General features: G+C 45.6%; 1 protein-coding gene across 5 annotated transcripts in view; it reads left to right on the top strand.

Annotated features, from left to right (window-relative positions):
* The window catches only part of LOC114801418 (proton-coupled folate transporter), a 29,594-nt gene extending 20,119 nt beyond the window's left edge, over positions 1 to 9,475 (top strand). For all 5 annotated transcript variants that reach the window (XM_028999602.1, XM_028999601.1, XM_028999600.1 and 2 more), the window contains 3 exons: positions 466 to 549; positions 1,727 to 1,883; positions 9,264 to 9,475. In XM_028999602.1, the coding sequence (XP_028855435.1) occupies positions 466 to 549; positions 1,727 to 1,883; positions 9,264 to 9,315 (293 nt within the window). In that variant the 3' untranslated portion in view covers positions 9,316 to 9,475. The remainder of the gene's footprint in view (positions 1 to 465; positions 550 to 1,726; positions 1,884 to 9,263) is intronic.
* The last annotated feature ends 4,086 nt before the right edge of the window (positions 9,476 to 13,561 follow it).

The following is a 13,561-nucleotide window of genomic DNA, read 5'->3' as shown; positions in this document are numbered from 1 at the left end:
TTATTCCTGAAACCGAGCTCCGGTGCACCTGAGATGATTGGAGGTGCTAGTCCGTAGGGCTCAGATGATGGACAGGCCTGTATTGATATTCGTAATGAAATAAACCTCGGAGAACATTGTTATTCTAATCGACGCAGAGGAGTGGAGGCGGAGCATCTGCATGCAGCTCTGCACCGTTCTCCAGGATAATGAGGCAACACACACTAGTCATCACCTCCATTCCCACGTTAAAGGGTTTGTGTGTGTGTGTGTGTGTGTGTGTGTGTGTGTGTGTGTGTGTGTGAGAAAGAACCAGTCAGAATAACCCTGGCAGTGGTAGCACCCTCTCTCTCTCTCTCTCTCTCTCTCTACGTTCCGCTAAAAGACCATCGGCACGCAGTCAGAATGCCTCACAGTAAACAGTGACGTAGAACCTGAAGTAGACACACAGTAAATGAAGATTATCTTCTCGCCTCTTTTCCCCAGTGGCGGCCGTCGGCGCTCCGGCTGGGATAAACCAGGCCGTCATTCGCTCCTTGTCCTCCGCCATCGTCGAGCCAGATGAACAAGGTGGGTTCTTCAACAGAGGTCACGACCCTCACAGCCCTGTCACCGTGCCACTTTATATGTCACAACCTAGAACCAGAACAATCATGGCTTGTTCACGGCGTCATCATGGCCTCACTTATATCACCATGGCCCTATGTATGGGCTAAAATTCAACAATTATCTTTAATTTAATTTCTCTAAATCCATTCAATCTTGCATATATTTTATTTTCTCCATATTTAAAATATTTAAATTTAAAGCTGTAAACATTTGTTTGCTTCTTTCTGGTAATATGATTATGACCAAAGCTGTGAAGGAAGAAAATAGTGGCCTAGTGGGTAACACACTCGCCTGTGAACCAGAAGACCCAGGTTCAAATCCCACTTACTACCATCGTGTCCCTGAGCAAGACACTTAACCCTGAGTGTCCCCAGGGGCGGACTGTCCCTGTAACTACTGACTGTAAGTCGCTCTGGATAAGGGCGTCTGGTAAATTCCGTAAATGTAAATGTAAATTACACCTAAATGCTCGTTTAAAATAATACGGTTCTTAAATAATCCTATAGACACACAACACATACAGATGTTTAAATATTAGTCAAAGAACAACACAAGTTAACACAAAAATGTTTTTTGGTTTTTTTTAAGTGAATGATTTTATTATTGAGGGAGCAGCTTCACTAACTGACTACTTTCTCGGTTTAACGAATTCACGTTCCTTATTCCTGCCATCTGTTCCACATGTTCCCTCTGGCTGGTCATAAGTCGTCTTTACAGGTCTGGGCCTTCTCCTGTGCTGACTGGTTGGTGGTTTGATTGGCCACAACATGCAGCCTTATCAAGGCCGCTGTTCACCTTCTCTCTCTTCCCTTTGGGGTGAATTTCTGTAGTCCAGCCTCTCAGCAGATTGAACTCGAGATCAATATGTATTAGAGGCAGCTCCCGTTGGACCCCACTCCACGTCATTCCGCTCTAGTTGGTAGGAAAGACCGAATTTCCCTAAAAGCTGAGTGGTGCTGAGTACTGGTGTGTAGACACCATCCCACCTCCACCCTTCATCAGGCCCTCAACATGGACGAGCTGCGAGTTCCAGGCAGGAGGAATAAAACCGACGATTTACAAACGTATTATAATTGCAGCCCAGATGAAAGCGCTGAGAACATGGAGGTGTCGACCTTCTCACCCTCTGCCCCTCCAGGTGCCATGTTCTCCTTCAGTGCCTCGGTGGAGGCCACCTGCCTCCTCTTCGCCGCCGTCATCTTCAACGGCCTGTACCCGCAGACTCTCCCCACGTTCCCCGGGATGCCCTTCATCGTGATGGCGGCGTTCTGCCTCGTCGTCCTCATCCTGCTGCAGTGAGTATGACTGGTTCAACAGCAGACAAATGAGTTTGGACGGAGTTAAGTGGTCATTTTTATCTCAACGACCGCGGTCAAATGAGCCGCGGAATTAATTAAGTTCGTAAAAATGCTGATTGCTCCTGGGTGGTTATAAATTCACTTATTATTTTCCTAATTAAAGCCACGTTAAATAGCAACACATACATTAATTCAATTGTTGAGCGTCTCCCTAAGTGTGCTTTTCTGATGATCTTTATCTGCTCTCATTTGCATGCATACACACGTACACACACACTCTCCCTCTCACTAAGACAAACAGTAGACTTAACTAACTCTTAGTGAAAGATTTAAAGTTGTTATCTTTGTGTGATTTAGACAAAGAGGTGGAGTAATGAGGCGGAATTGTTTCTCTCACACACACACACACACACACACACACAGTATTCTGAAGGCTGAATGACACGAGTGCTCTGCATTGTGTAAATGTGAGTGCTGTCTTCTTCATATCTGAAGACGTGGTTGGCCTGGTGGGTAAATAAATGGACACGTAATCGGAGGGTCGCTGGTTCAAATCCCAACTCGCCAAGGGGCAGTGGTGGCCTAGTGGTTAGGGAAGCGGCCCTGTAATCAGAAGGTTGCTGGTTCGAATCCCAATACGCCAAGGTGCCACTGAGCAAAGCACCGTCCCCACACACTGCTCCCCGGGTGCCTGTCATGGACACATTTCACTGTGTTCACCGTGTGCTGTGCTGCAGTGTATCACAATGACAATCACTTCGAGGTGCAACTGAGGTCCCCCAGGCGCCTGTCATGGCTGCCCACTGCTCACCAAGGGTGATGGTTAAATACCACCGTGTGCTGTGCTGCAGTGTTTCACAATGACAATCACTTCACTTTCACTTTCTTCATTCTGCGTGGGGTTTCCGATTATCAGGCCGAATCTCCGCTTCTACCCGGGTTCTGCACACACGGCTTGCTGGAACTGGAAGGAACTAAACGCGCATCTGCAACTTTGCCCTGATGATCAGCAAGCCTCCATTTCCATGATGCTGTTGGACCCATTTAATCAAATCCTTCACCCGGCCTCCAGAACATCTAGAACCGTCTGACTGTGTGGGAGCCAGTCTTCACACTGATTTCAGATATTGGATTTTTGTATAATGAAAAGAAATTTAAAAAGTTTCAAATGAGATAATGCAGTAAAAAAAAAAAAAAGTTCAAGGATCACCTTCCCGTGCAGGTGTTCTTGTGTTTGATCCACAAATGTTCAAATCTGCATTCAAGTGACAAAATCCATTTTTTGCTGATGGTCAGGATCCAGATGTGGTCTTTATTTTATTCTCCTGGTGAAGATACTGGCCGTGCGTGAATGGAATTCTGTCATTTTTATCAATTTTCCCTATTTGTTTCTCTGTGGCTCCAGGTCAAGTACCTTTCATTTGTTTCCATCAGCCTTCAAGGGATCTTCTACGAAACTGCAGTGCTGCTATAGGAGGAAAAGGGTTGTGGTGAACATCTCATCTTCAGCTTGACGATGAATGGATCTTAGCCGCTGCGTCTGATGCTCCATAATGAAGCGGTTGTCATGGTAATGGAGGTGTTTACCCAGAGGCACCTCCTCTGTGTGAGTTTGGATCGGTTTTCACGCTCAGCCTGTAATTAGTGTCCTAGGGGATCACCACTGTCCTCACCACTACAGCAGGGTCTCTGAGGGCACGTGTGGTTCCTCTGAACTTGATTCTCAATTAGCCGCCGGTCAAGTGACATGTGTCACTGGGACGATTCTCGCCGCGGCAAAGCGCAGGATATTACAATATCCAAACAAAGACTAAAATACATTCCTCACAGTAAGGAGATGATGGCCAGGTTGGTGCAGGTGGTTTCTCATCGTGCTGTGGAGCTCAAGTTGGAGCACCCTGAATTGGAATCTCTCTGCATTGTCATGAGGATTATTCTTTGAGCACCATGTGGAGATAGATCTTGTTTTTTTTATGCTAATGAACCAGCACTGCTCCTCACATAGACTGCATCAGACTAACCCCTGAACAGAAAACTGCTGTAGATGGAGATTTTTCTCCAGCTCACCTCCGGCCATCCAGGTGTAATAGTTAAGAAGAGGAAACGTGAGTTGAAACCAGCAGAGCAAATCCAGCTTGTGACATCAGCATCATCAAGGCTGGTTTCATTCTGCAGCCTCTGGACAACGATCTTCACAAACCATACCACGCTTGAGGCATCACTGCAGGTGACCAAGCAGCCACTGAACTGGGCTTCTGATGCCAGTTCAGAGGACCTTCCTGCACAAGCTGCACCAGTGGGAAAAGTCCTTCAAAGCTTCCTTCTGACTGTCCCATAATCCAGTGGCTCCAACCAAAAAAACCAACAGAAATCTGCAGGTCCTCCTCGTTCCACCCACTTACAATGATGCAGCAGTGAAGCTCAGAGGCGAGCAGACTCCATGGAAGACTTGCCATCAGCTATATCAACCAAAGAGCAGGAGGCAATGCTGCACTTCTGCACATTCTGAAGGAGAACACGTCCCACACATGCCTTGCTAATGAAGAAAAGGCTGGAAGGTGATTCATGACCCTAAATGACCTTTTGAGGAGGAATTTCACTTAATAAAAAAAACACCAGCCTTCCATTTTTCTTCCTGCGGTAAATATAATTAAATTGCGAATTAAACGCATGTGTCGGATCAGGAACAGCAGCGGTGAACATCATGCCTCCGCTCGGTAGAACAGCTGCTAAATGGAGGTTGCTGGGCTGAGGGGTGAAATTGGTTTTCTGTTTTGGTTCAAGTTCCCCGGGCGGGCGAGGACCTCTCAGCAGGGATTCGGACCTCAGATTGATCCTGACCTTTCTGGACGTCCACACAAATCCAAAGTTGACCTGTTCTTTTCTCCATGTCAGTCGGTCAATACACTTCCACACCTTTATTTATTTACATTCTCCCAGGAGACAGGCTTCTTTCATCGTGATAGAATTGTGTGGTGATGGACACTAAGCGGCAGAGGCTGAAAGACCAACAATGGAATTTTCACGATCAGTTCTTGGCACACATGTACAGAGATCAGCCATAGCAATATGGTGCTCATTTTACCACATCTGAAGGTATCTCCTGTGGTATGTGGTACCGAGCTGTCAGTAGCAGAAGTTCTAAGTTGTTTTCCGGGCCAATTCCACAGATGCATAGATTTGAGAAATGTGTTTTCTGTCTGCCCTTCTAATAGAACGAGCATGAACCCTTGCAGCTACAGAAGCTCACCTGTTAAATCAGAGTACATGGGACTACATGCACCTGACTATGGACCAGGAACACCTCAAATTGCTGGATGTTGTCACAGTAACTGTCAAGGTTATACGTTGCCCCCTTGTGGTCTCCAGACTTCAGGAAATGGAAGGACAACCTGAATCCATTACAAAATGCTCAATGTAGTTTCCATCAGTGTTGGGCACATTGCTTTAAAAAAAGTCACTAGTTACTAGTTACTAGCTCTTTCAAAAAGGAACTTTGTCATCACAAGTGGAACTAGTTAAAGTGGGGCATAAAGTGGGGCAGTGGTGGCCTAGCGGGCCAGTGGTGGCCTAGCGGTTAAGGAAGCGGCCCCGTAATCAGAAGGTTGCTGGTTCGAATCCCGATCCGCCAAGGTACCACTGAGGTGCCACTGAGCAAAGCACCGTCCCCACACACTGCTCCCCGGGCGCCGGTCATGGCTGCCCACTGCTCACTCAGGGTGATGGGTTAAATGCAGAGGACAAATTTCACCGTGTGCACCGTGTGCTGTGCTGCTGTGTATCACATGTGACAATCACTTCACTTTATTTATTATTTTATTTAGTTACCAGGCACAGTCATTTAAAATGTAAAAAAAAAGTGGCTGTCGTGGCTCCGCCTCCTCCTTCGTTAGCGGAGCTCACGTTAGCCACGCCTGGGTTTGTGCTGCTACCAACTTCCATGTTGTTGACCGCTAATTTTGATGAAGTGTGAAATGATGAGAGGAGCTTCGTCAGATTTCAGTTGCTCATTACTGACGTGATTAAAGACTTAGTATGCGCAAAATGTATATTTTATATATATATATATATATATATAAATAAAAATATATATAAATAGGGTGGTAGTAGCCTATTGGGTAACACACTCGGCTATGAGCCAGAAGACCCAGGTTCAAATCCCGCTTACTACAATCGTGTCCCTGAGCAGGACACTTAACCCTGGGTGTCTCCAGGGGGGGGACTGTCCCTCTAACTACTGATTGTAAGTCACTCTGGATAAGGGCGTCTGGTAAATGCTGTAAATGTAAATATTTAACATTTACATTCTTACCTTTAATTCCAACATGTCTGTATTACCCCTGCATAAAACGGTACTTTTGAAATTGCCGTTGCCTTAGCCAATCGTCATCACTTGCAGTTGTCTCTATTGTCAGTAATGGTAGTGTCGTTGTAACCATGGAAACCTGTTACTGAAAAATGACTTTTTATTCCCATCACTGTTCTCCAAATATCTCATTTACATGAAGTTTAGTTACGTCTCATGGCATTCATGAAACGGATGGTCTGTTTGTCTTTTGTCCTGGACAACTACCAGTCCTTCTGCAGGCGGTCTTGGAAACAGTGTCTGATCTAAGATGCTGAAGGGGCAAAAAACCTGAGGCATGCTTCCAAAAATTCGCACCATTCCAACTGTTAGCGTTGTGCATTCTGGAGCACTGTCCTCACACTGAAATGTTCCAAACAGGACATGCACAACACAGAAAAGGCTTGTTTTGAGTGGCACGTATTAAATATGCATGGCGTTGGAGGATCCCATGCTTGCCACGACTCTTGTTTTATTTTGCAGCATGAATAATGATGATGTTCCCCAAGCCAAACAGTACAAACCAGTTCCAGCGTGCACATAAGCATCCCACAGTAGCCGCATGCAACAAAACGCTGAAATATTTAAAGACGTATGAATTAATGTAGCTGCTGTTGCAGCCAAGAGGGGGAAACAATGCATATAAAACAACCTGCATAAACACAGGAGAACATTTCACTTTTTATATGCTGTAATCACGCCATTATCCATGTTCATTTGTATTTATTGATTCATTTAGGTTGAGCGTGTGAGTCCCAGACCAAGGTTGGTGCAGTCGGACTTAGACCAACAAAAGCTACTATTTCCATCAGAGCCTCATGTATCTGGAACCGAGAACCCAGCTGCAGCAGAGAGAGTTGAATCTCCCAGTTATACAGATGATGAAAGGTGGTTCTTTTATTAGGGCCACAGGTGATGTTCAAGGTGATGAATGCTGGTCGGGGAGCGCATCCAGCAGGAACCAGTTCAACTTACGTCCTGACCTTTAGCAGTGTCTCCACTGCAGTGGAACATACAGAAGATAAGCGCAACAAATGCATTAAGCAGAAGCTGAGATATATTTTCTCACTGTGGTACTATGACTCTCGGCATGCCAATCGCTCGCTGCAGCATCTGCTCTCAATGCATGTCATAGCCTCCACAATCACTGGTCAACCGACAAGGTCACCCGCCGAGCCTTCAATGGGCCGCACACACCGCAGTTCATTTCCTCTTGACGGTGACCTGAAGAGCAGCTCCCACCCTGGGCACGCGGCGCCTGGAAACAGCTCCTGGCCGTTCTGGTTTTGTTCGGATTATTCTGAGAGATGTAAGGGCTGTCAATCATCCCACTTTCTCATCTGCTGCTGTAGATTAGATTCAGCTTCACTGTCAAATAATACAACTGACACAAATATACAATTGCATAAAATTGTACATTTACGATATGCACAGAGATACTCACTCGTGTTCATAAAGGATTTTTAAAAACTACATGATCCATATCTGACGGTGAAAACATCAGTGATGGTGGTCATACCCATCTCATCTTTTACTCCCCAACAGCCAATCGTCTTCATACCATCATTCTCAGCCCTTACTCTTCAACAGCCATTCATCTTCATACCCATCTCAGCTTTTACTCCCCAACAGCCAACTGTCTTCATACCATCATTCTCAGCCCTTACTCTTCAACAGCCAATCATCTTCATACCCATCTCAGCTTTTACTCCCCAACAGCCAACTGTCTTCATACCATCATTCTCAGCCCTTACTCTTCAACAGCCAATCATCTTCATACCCATCTCAGCTTTTACTCCCCAACAGCCAACTGTCTTCATACCCATCATTCTCAGCCCTTACTCTTCAACAGCCAATCATCTTACATTTACATTTACGGCGTTTACCAGACGCCCTTATCCAGAGCGCCTTACAATCAGTATTTACAGGGACAGTCCCCCCTTGAGCAACTTAGGGTTAAGTGTCTTGCTTAGGGACCCAATGGTAGTAAGCGGGATTTGAAGTGAAAGTGAAGTGATTGTCACATGTGATACACAGCAGCACAGCACACAGTGCACACAGTGAAATTTGTCCTCTGCATTTAACCATTACCCTGTGGGCAGTGGGCAGCCATGAAAGGCGCCCGGGGAGCAGTGTGTGGGGACGGTGCTTTGCTCAGTGGCACCTCAGTGGCACCTCGGCGGATCGGGATTTGAACCGGCAAATTTCTGGTTACGGGGCCGCTTCCTGCCCCAGAACCGCTAGGCCACCACTGCCCCAGAACCGCTAGGCCTCCACTGGGCGAGTGTGTTACCCACTAGGCTACTTCCACCCTTCTTTGTAGTAGCCAAACTATGAACATGGTTATTCAATTAATAAATGTGGAATTAGAATTTTGCTCCTTCAGACTGAGAGATGGACAGGAAGCTGCTCTCTACTCTCTAATCCTGTGTGGAGTCTTTGGACATAATTTAGTTCAGCTGCAAATCTTCTCCACTTTGTCTAAATCTGATCAGGGGTTACTGTGTGTGTCCCAGACAAGATGTCTCTCCTGCTGCTTCCCGCTGGACGCTCAGTAATGTGAGCATCAGAGGATCTTTAGAACAGTAATGGAGTGAGACTGGCCACTTAAATAAATTAACCTAGCTGCTGCTGTGCTTGCTACCACGTCTTGTGAATCGTTTATAAAAAGCACCTGTTCTGACCAGATTAGTGACCACAGAGTCAGAGTCACTACTGTTAATGGGTGGTAGTAGCCTAGTGGGTAAGACACTCGCCTGTGAACCAGAAGACCCAGGTTCAAATCCCACTTACTACCATTGTAGTAATGGTAGCACTTAACCATAAGTTGCTCCAGGGAGACTGTCCCCTGTAACTACTGATTGTAAGTCGCTCTGGATAAGGGCATCCGATAAATGCTGTAAATGTAAATGTAAATGACTGGTGGGGCTGGTGAAGATACCAGCAGGTCTCAGGACTAGGTTCAGACTGGTGGTGGTAGTTAGATTGTTTAGCCTTGTTTTCTGGTTGACCTTGGAGTTTGTCTCCCACAGGTGGATCAGTGAGATGCAGGCCACCCAGCCACGCCTGATTCTTCAGGACTGACACCCAGAGCCCTGCCTGCTCCCTAAGGGTTGACCTGCTGTTCCTGGGGGAGGAGCCACATTGTGCTACTTTATCACTATGTTTGTTTCCTTTTACACTTTTAGGTCAAATACTGAGCACTTTCTATATTCTATATCATCTGTACATACATTTCTATAAATAAAACACAAATCAATCAAGAGAGTGATGCTGTCATTTTTAATATTTGGTCTACATACCCACAGTATGCTGAATAATATTAAAAATACACATCTGACTGTGTGTAGCGCAGAATTATTTCTGGAAAGTTGTTGAAAGACACGGCTGTGTAGAGTGATTTACATTTACATAAGTGTTTTCAAATTTCCATCATTGAAATCCCTCATTTCGTTCACTAGGGCCGGATCTGTAGAGACACGTTTGCTTTACAGCTCAGTGTACGTAACAGCTCTTTTCAGTATTTCTTGTGCCTGAAGGTCCTTGTACCTTGAGAGATGGTGGTAGCAGTGGAGCAGTGATGAGAGGTCTGAGATAGGAGGGCATGACCTTTGTAGGCCAGAATCAGTATTCTGAATCTGATGTGGGGGCAGCTATAGGAAGCCAGTGGAGGGAAAATGGCAATGGAGCGCAGTGGGAGAATTTGGGAAACTTGTAAACCATTCGTGCTGCAGTCGTTCTAGATCAGCAGGTCGAGTAGTAAATGAGTAGTGCTGTAAATGAGTAGTGCAAAGAGGAAGACCAGCCAGGAGTGAGCTATAAAATAAAAATGGACGAATCCTTCTAATGTTGTAGGGAGGAAAAGTTCAAGTGAAGTGATTGTCATTGTGAAACACTGCAGCACAGCACATGGTGACACAATAAAATGTGTCCCCTGCTTTTAACAATCACTGACCTTAGTAAGCAGTGGGCAGCCATGACAGGGGATGGTACTCAAGGGGGCTACTTGGTGGTTCTGATGTTAGGAAAGAGAGGGAGTTTCAGGTGTCACTGCATAGCAGTGATAGGATAACCCATGCAAACATATGACCTCACCAAGTTATTTGGTTTAAAGGGATAACAGGAGAGGGCCAAGGACTGTGCCCTGAGGGACACCAGTAGAGAGCATGTAAGGAGCAGGTGTGGTCCATGTCACCTGATAGATCTTATCATACAGATAGGAAGCTATCCACTGTCATGCTGAGCCATTAATCCCAAGACTCCTAAGGATGGTCAGGAGACTCTTGTGATATTGGTTCAGTAGCATGTTTCACAATGATTTCTCAGCCAGTCATCTATATTAGACACAAAAGTGTTTTTTGAAATTTTCAATCTTTTTTTCCTGAAGTAAAATGACCAATCTGGAGATATATAGTGAAACAAAGCATTAATGGAGAGAACACCATGCTGCCTTTATATTAAAGTGCAAATAAAGGTCAGCTTGCGAGCGGCCCACGGTAATTAAGAACAGCCGCTTGAAACCATTCGTCCCAATAAGGCCCAGGACGACAGGACAATTAGGACAATGACCCTGAGTGCCGTCCTACAATTACCATCCGGACCAGCTTGCTGTAAAAGCATATTCTTATTAAATGGATCAGCCAGCATGTTCTCCTACTAAATGAGCTCCGAACAAGAGAAAGCAGAGAAATATGAGCAGCGGCCGCCTTAATGGTCCAATTCAGCAGTGTTGAACACGCCGTGTACTGGTGCAAAACATCTTATTCATAAAGCCTTTTATAACATACAGAACATAGAACCTCATAGAATCAAATTAAATTGGTCTAATTAGTAATCAGTGGACTTTATAGTATGAGGACACAATTATCCCAGTGCTTTATAAAATTGACTGTAGGGGACATAATTATTAATATAGCAGCACTGATATCTACAGGATTTATAGAAATAGAAAGAAAAAAGATGTTAACAAGAAGTGGCTGCTTGCCAGTTGTCCGTATGATGGAGAGGAGGAACTCCCCTAATTATTTCTGACACCCGGAAGATGAAATTTATCGATGCTTTTTTAAACGAGTTTTAAAAAGGGAGGAACCTTTAGGCATGATTGACAGCTTTCACACCCCCTACTTCCTCATTCTGGAGGATTTAACCCTGTTACACCCCCCTGTTTCCTTCCGTTCTCTGCACTCCTAATACCCCTTGTACACAGATGCGACCACGCCCACTACCAACACCAACATGCAGGTTTATCAGCAATAATTCCAGCGTCCATCGTGTGGAATTAGTGGAAAAGACTGAAAATCATAGCGTAAGAAATGTCAGAAGAAACTGGATCTGTGTGGGGAATTGTTGGGGTTTCACTCATTAATTTCAGTGTCAATTATTTTTTTTTGTTCATAATGAATTTAGAATAGTTGCTTAATACTCATTCTTTTAAAAGCTAAACGTCTGGACCCGAACACGTTTGTGACTGCAACTCACGGCTGATTTTAAGGAGGCGGTGTTATTATAAAGTTGGCTCTTACGTGAGCCTGTTGTTCCTTTTGAATGATGAAAAATGAAACTCTCCATGATAAGCAGTACTCTGACCCGAGGGCCATTAATCCTTGTTTTTCATGAATAGTGCAGGTTGCAATGAAACTTCCCTTCCATTTTCTGCAGTATAATATGATTGCAGAGCAATCAAGCAGGAGAACGTTTCTTTCAGGCGAGGACATTTCAGCCAACATGTGAACACACCATTTAACGGTGCCTGATGTTCGTGGGGGTTCGTGATTCTGTACTCTGGGGATGAACATCCAGCCGGTGAAGACAGGAGAGGAACCGCCTGCTGACAGAAAGAAGAAGACACGGATGGAGACGAGCTTTTCTTTCACAAACCACTCAATGAAGAGTCCATGAAGAGTCTCCCAGTCCGGCTGAAACTCGACTCATCAAACCCATCCTGACAGTGGGTTCTGAAGGACGTGGGAGGACGGAGTTCCATTGGGCTCCACAAACAATGAATTCTAACGTGACTGTGATCCCATCATCACCACAGTAAATGTGGCCTTCATTTATTTTCTTTGGGCCCACAGAACACGCTGGCCCCGCCCAGATGGTCATTATGTACCTGGATGAATTGTATTTAATGTCAGATTTGTTGTAGTGTAATGAATGATGTATTCTGGAAATAAACATTCTTCTCATCACTGGTGGAACGGCCTCCCTGTGTTAAATGGCCCTGAACATGACCAGTTTCTGACACTGACCTTAATGTCCTGCTGTAAGTGTATGATGTTCCTCATGGTTGTGAGAAGGTGAGTAAATAACTTCTGACATCATGAAGAGTAAAACGTTCCTGGAATCCAGGAACCCAACAGAGCACAAGGTCATTAATGCTCCATAACCGGACTGCACCACCTTCTACTAGAAATAAGGACAGTGCCTACAGGGATCTGACCTTCCATCGCCTTGTGTGGGCAGAGTTTGCACGCTCTCCTCGTGTCTGCGTGGGTCTCCTCCAGGTTCTCCAGTTTCTTCCCACCATTTGAAGGCATGTAACAGAGATTTACATTTAAGGCATTTGGCAGACCGCCGTATCCAGAGCGATTTACAACGTGCTTACAAGTGGTCAGTTCTGGTTCACTAGGACCCCCAACTATGAATACAATCTTTTTATTCACTCTGTTCTAGTTTCTATACAGAAGTCAGACAAGAAGAAGGTTACAAGTTCATCTAAATCTTCTCTAAAGAGGAAGGTGTTGAGCTGCCGTGTGAAGGTGCTCAGTGACTGAGCTGGAAGTTCATTCCACCACCGAGGGGCCAAGACGGAGAAGAGTCTAGATGAACGTCTTCCTTTTACCTTCAGAGATGGAGGGACCAGGCGGGCAGGACTGGAGGCTCGGAGATGGACTGGCAAACTGTGAATTGTGTGTGTGGGTTGGGCAGGAGCACCACCCGTTTAAGACGCACGTTCTGGAGTAGCTTGAGCAGCTCTGTGTCTGATTGTGGTGAAAGGAGTTAAAAACACGTAAAAACCATCAACGGAACGTTCTGCTGCTGGGTAATTAGCGCTCGGCTGCCGTCTGGTATAAAAATCCCATTACTGTACATTCATCTCCCTCTCCAGATCCAGACTCCCATCTCCGGCGCGTTGGCAGTCTGCGCTGATAAACGGCTCATGGTTATTCATCTTCCTAATTGTCTCCAGCTCCATCACGATCTTCTCTTCTGGCAAATCCCTCTGAAGGCGTCCTGCTCCGATCGGCGGTGACTCACCTGCCCGCGGCGGCAGCCAGCAGGGGGCGTCACGGCGGTCTCCGCCCCCGCCACGGCGCTGCGCCTTTGTTGG

Source organism: Denticeps clupeoides, chromosome 1, assembly GCF_900700375.1.
Source record: "Denticeps clupeoides chromosome 1, fDenClu1.1, whole genome shotgun sequence".
In the NCBI taxonomy this organism is placed as follows: domain Eukaryota; kingdom Metazoa; phylum Chordata; class Actinopteri; order Clupeiformes; family Denticipitidae; genus Denticeps; species Denticeps clupeoides.
The sequence above is the reverse complement of the archived record's forward strand: the minus strand, read 5'-3'. Positions and strand labels throughout refer to the sequence as shown.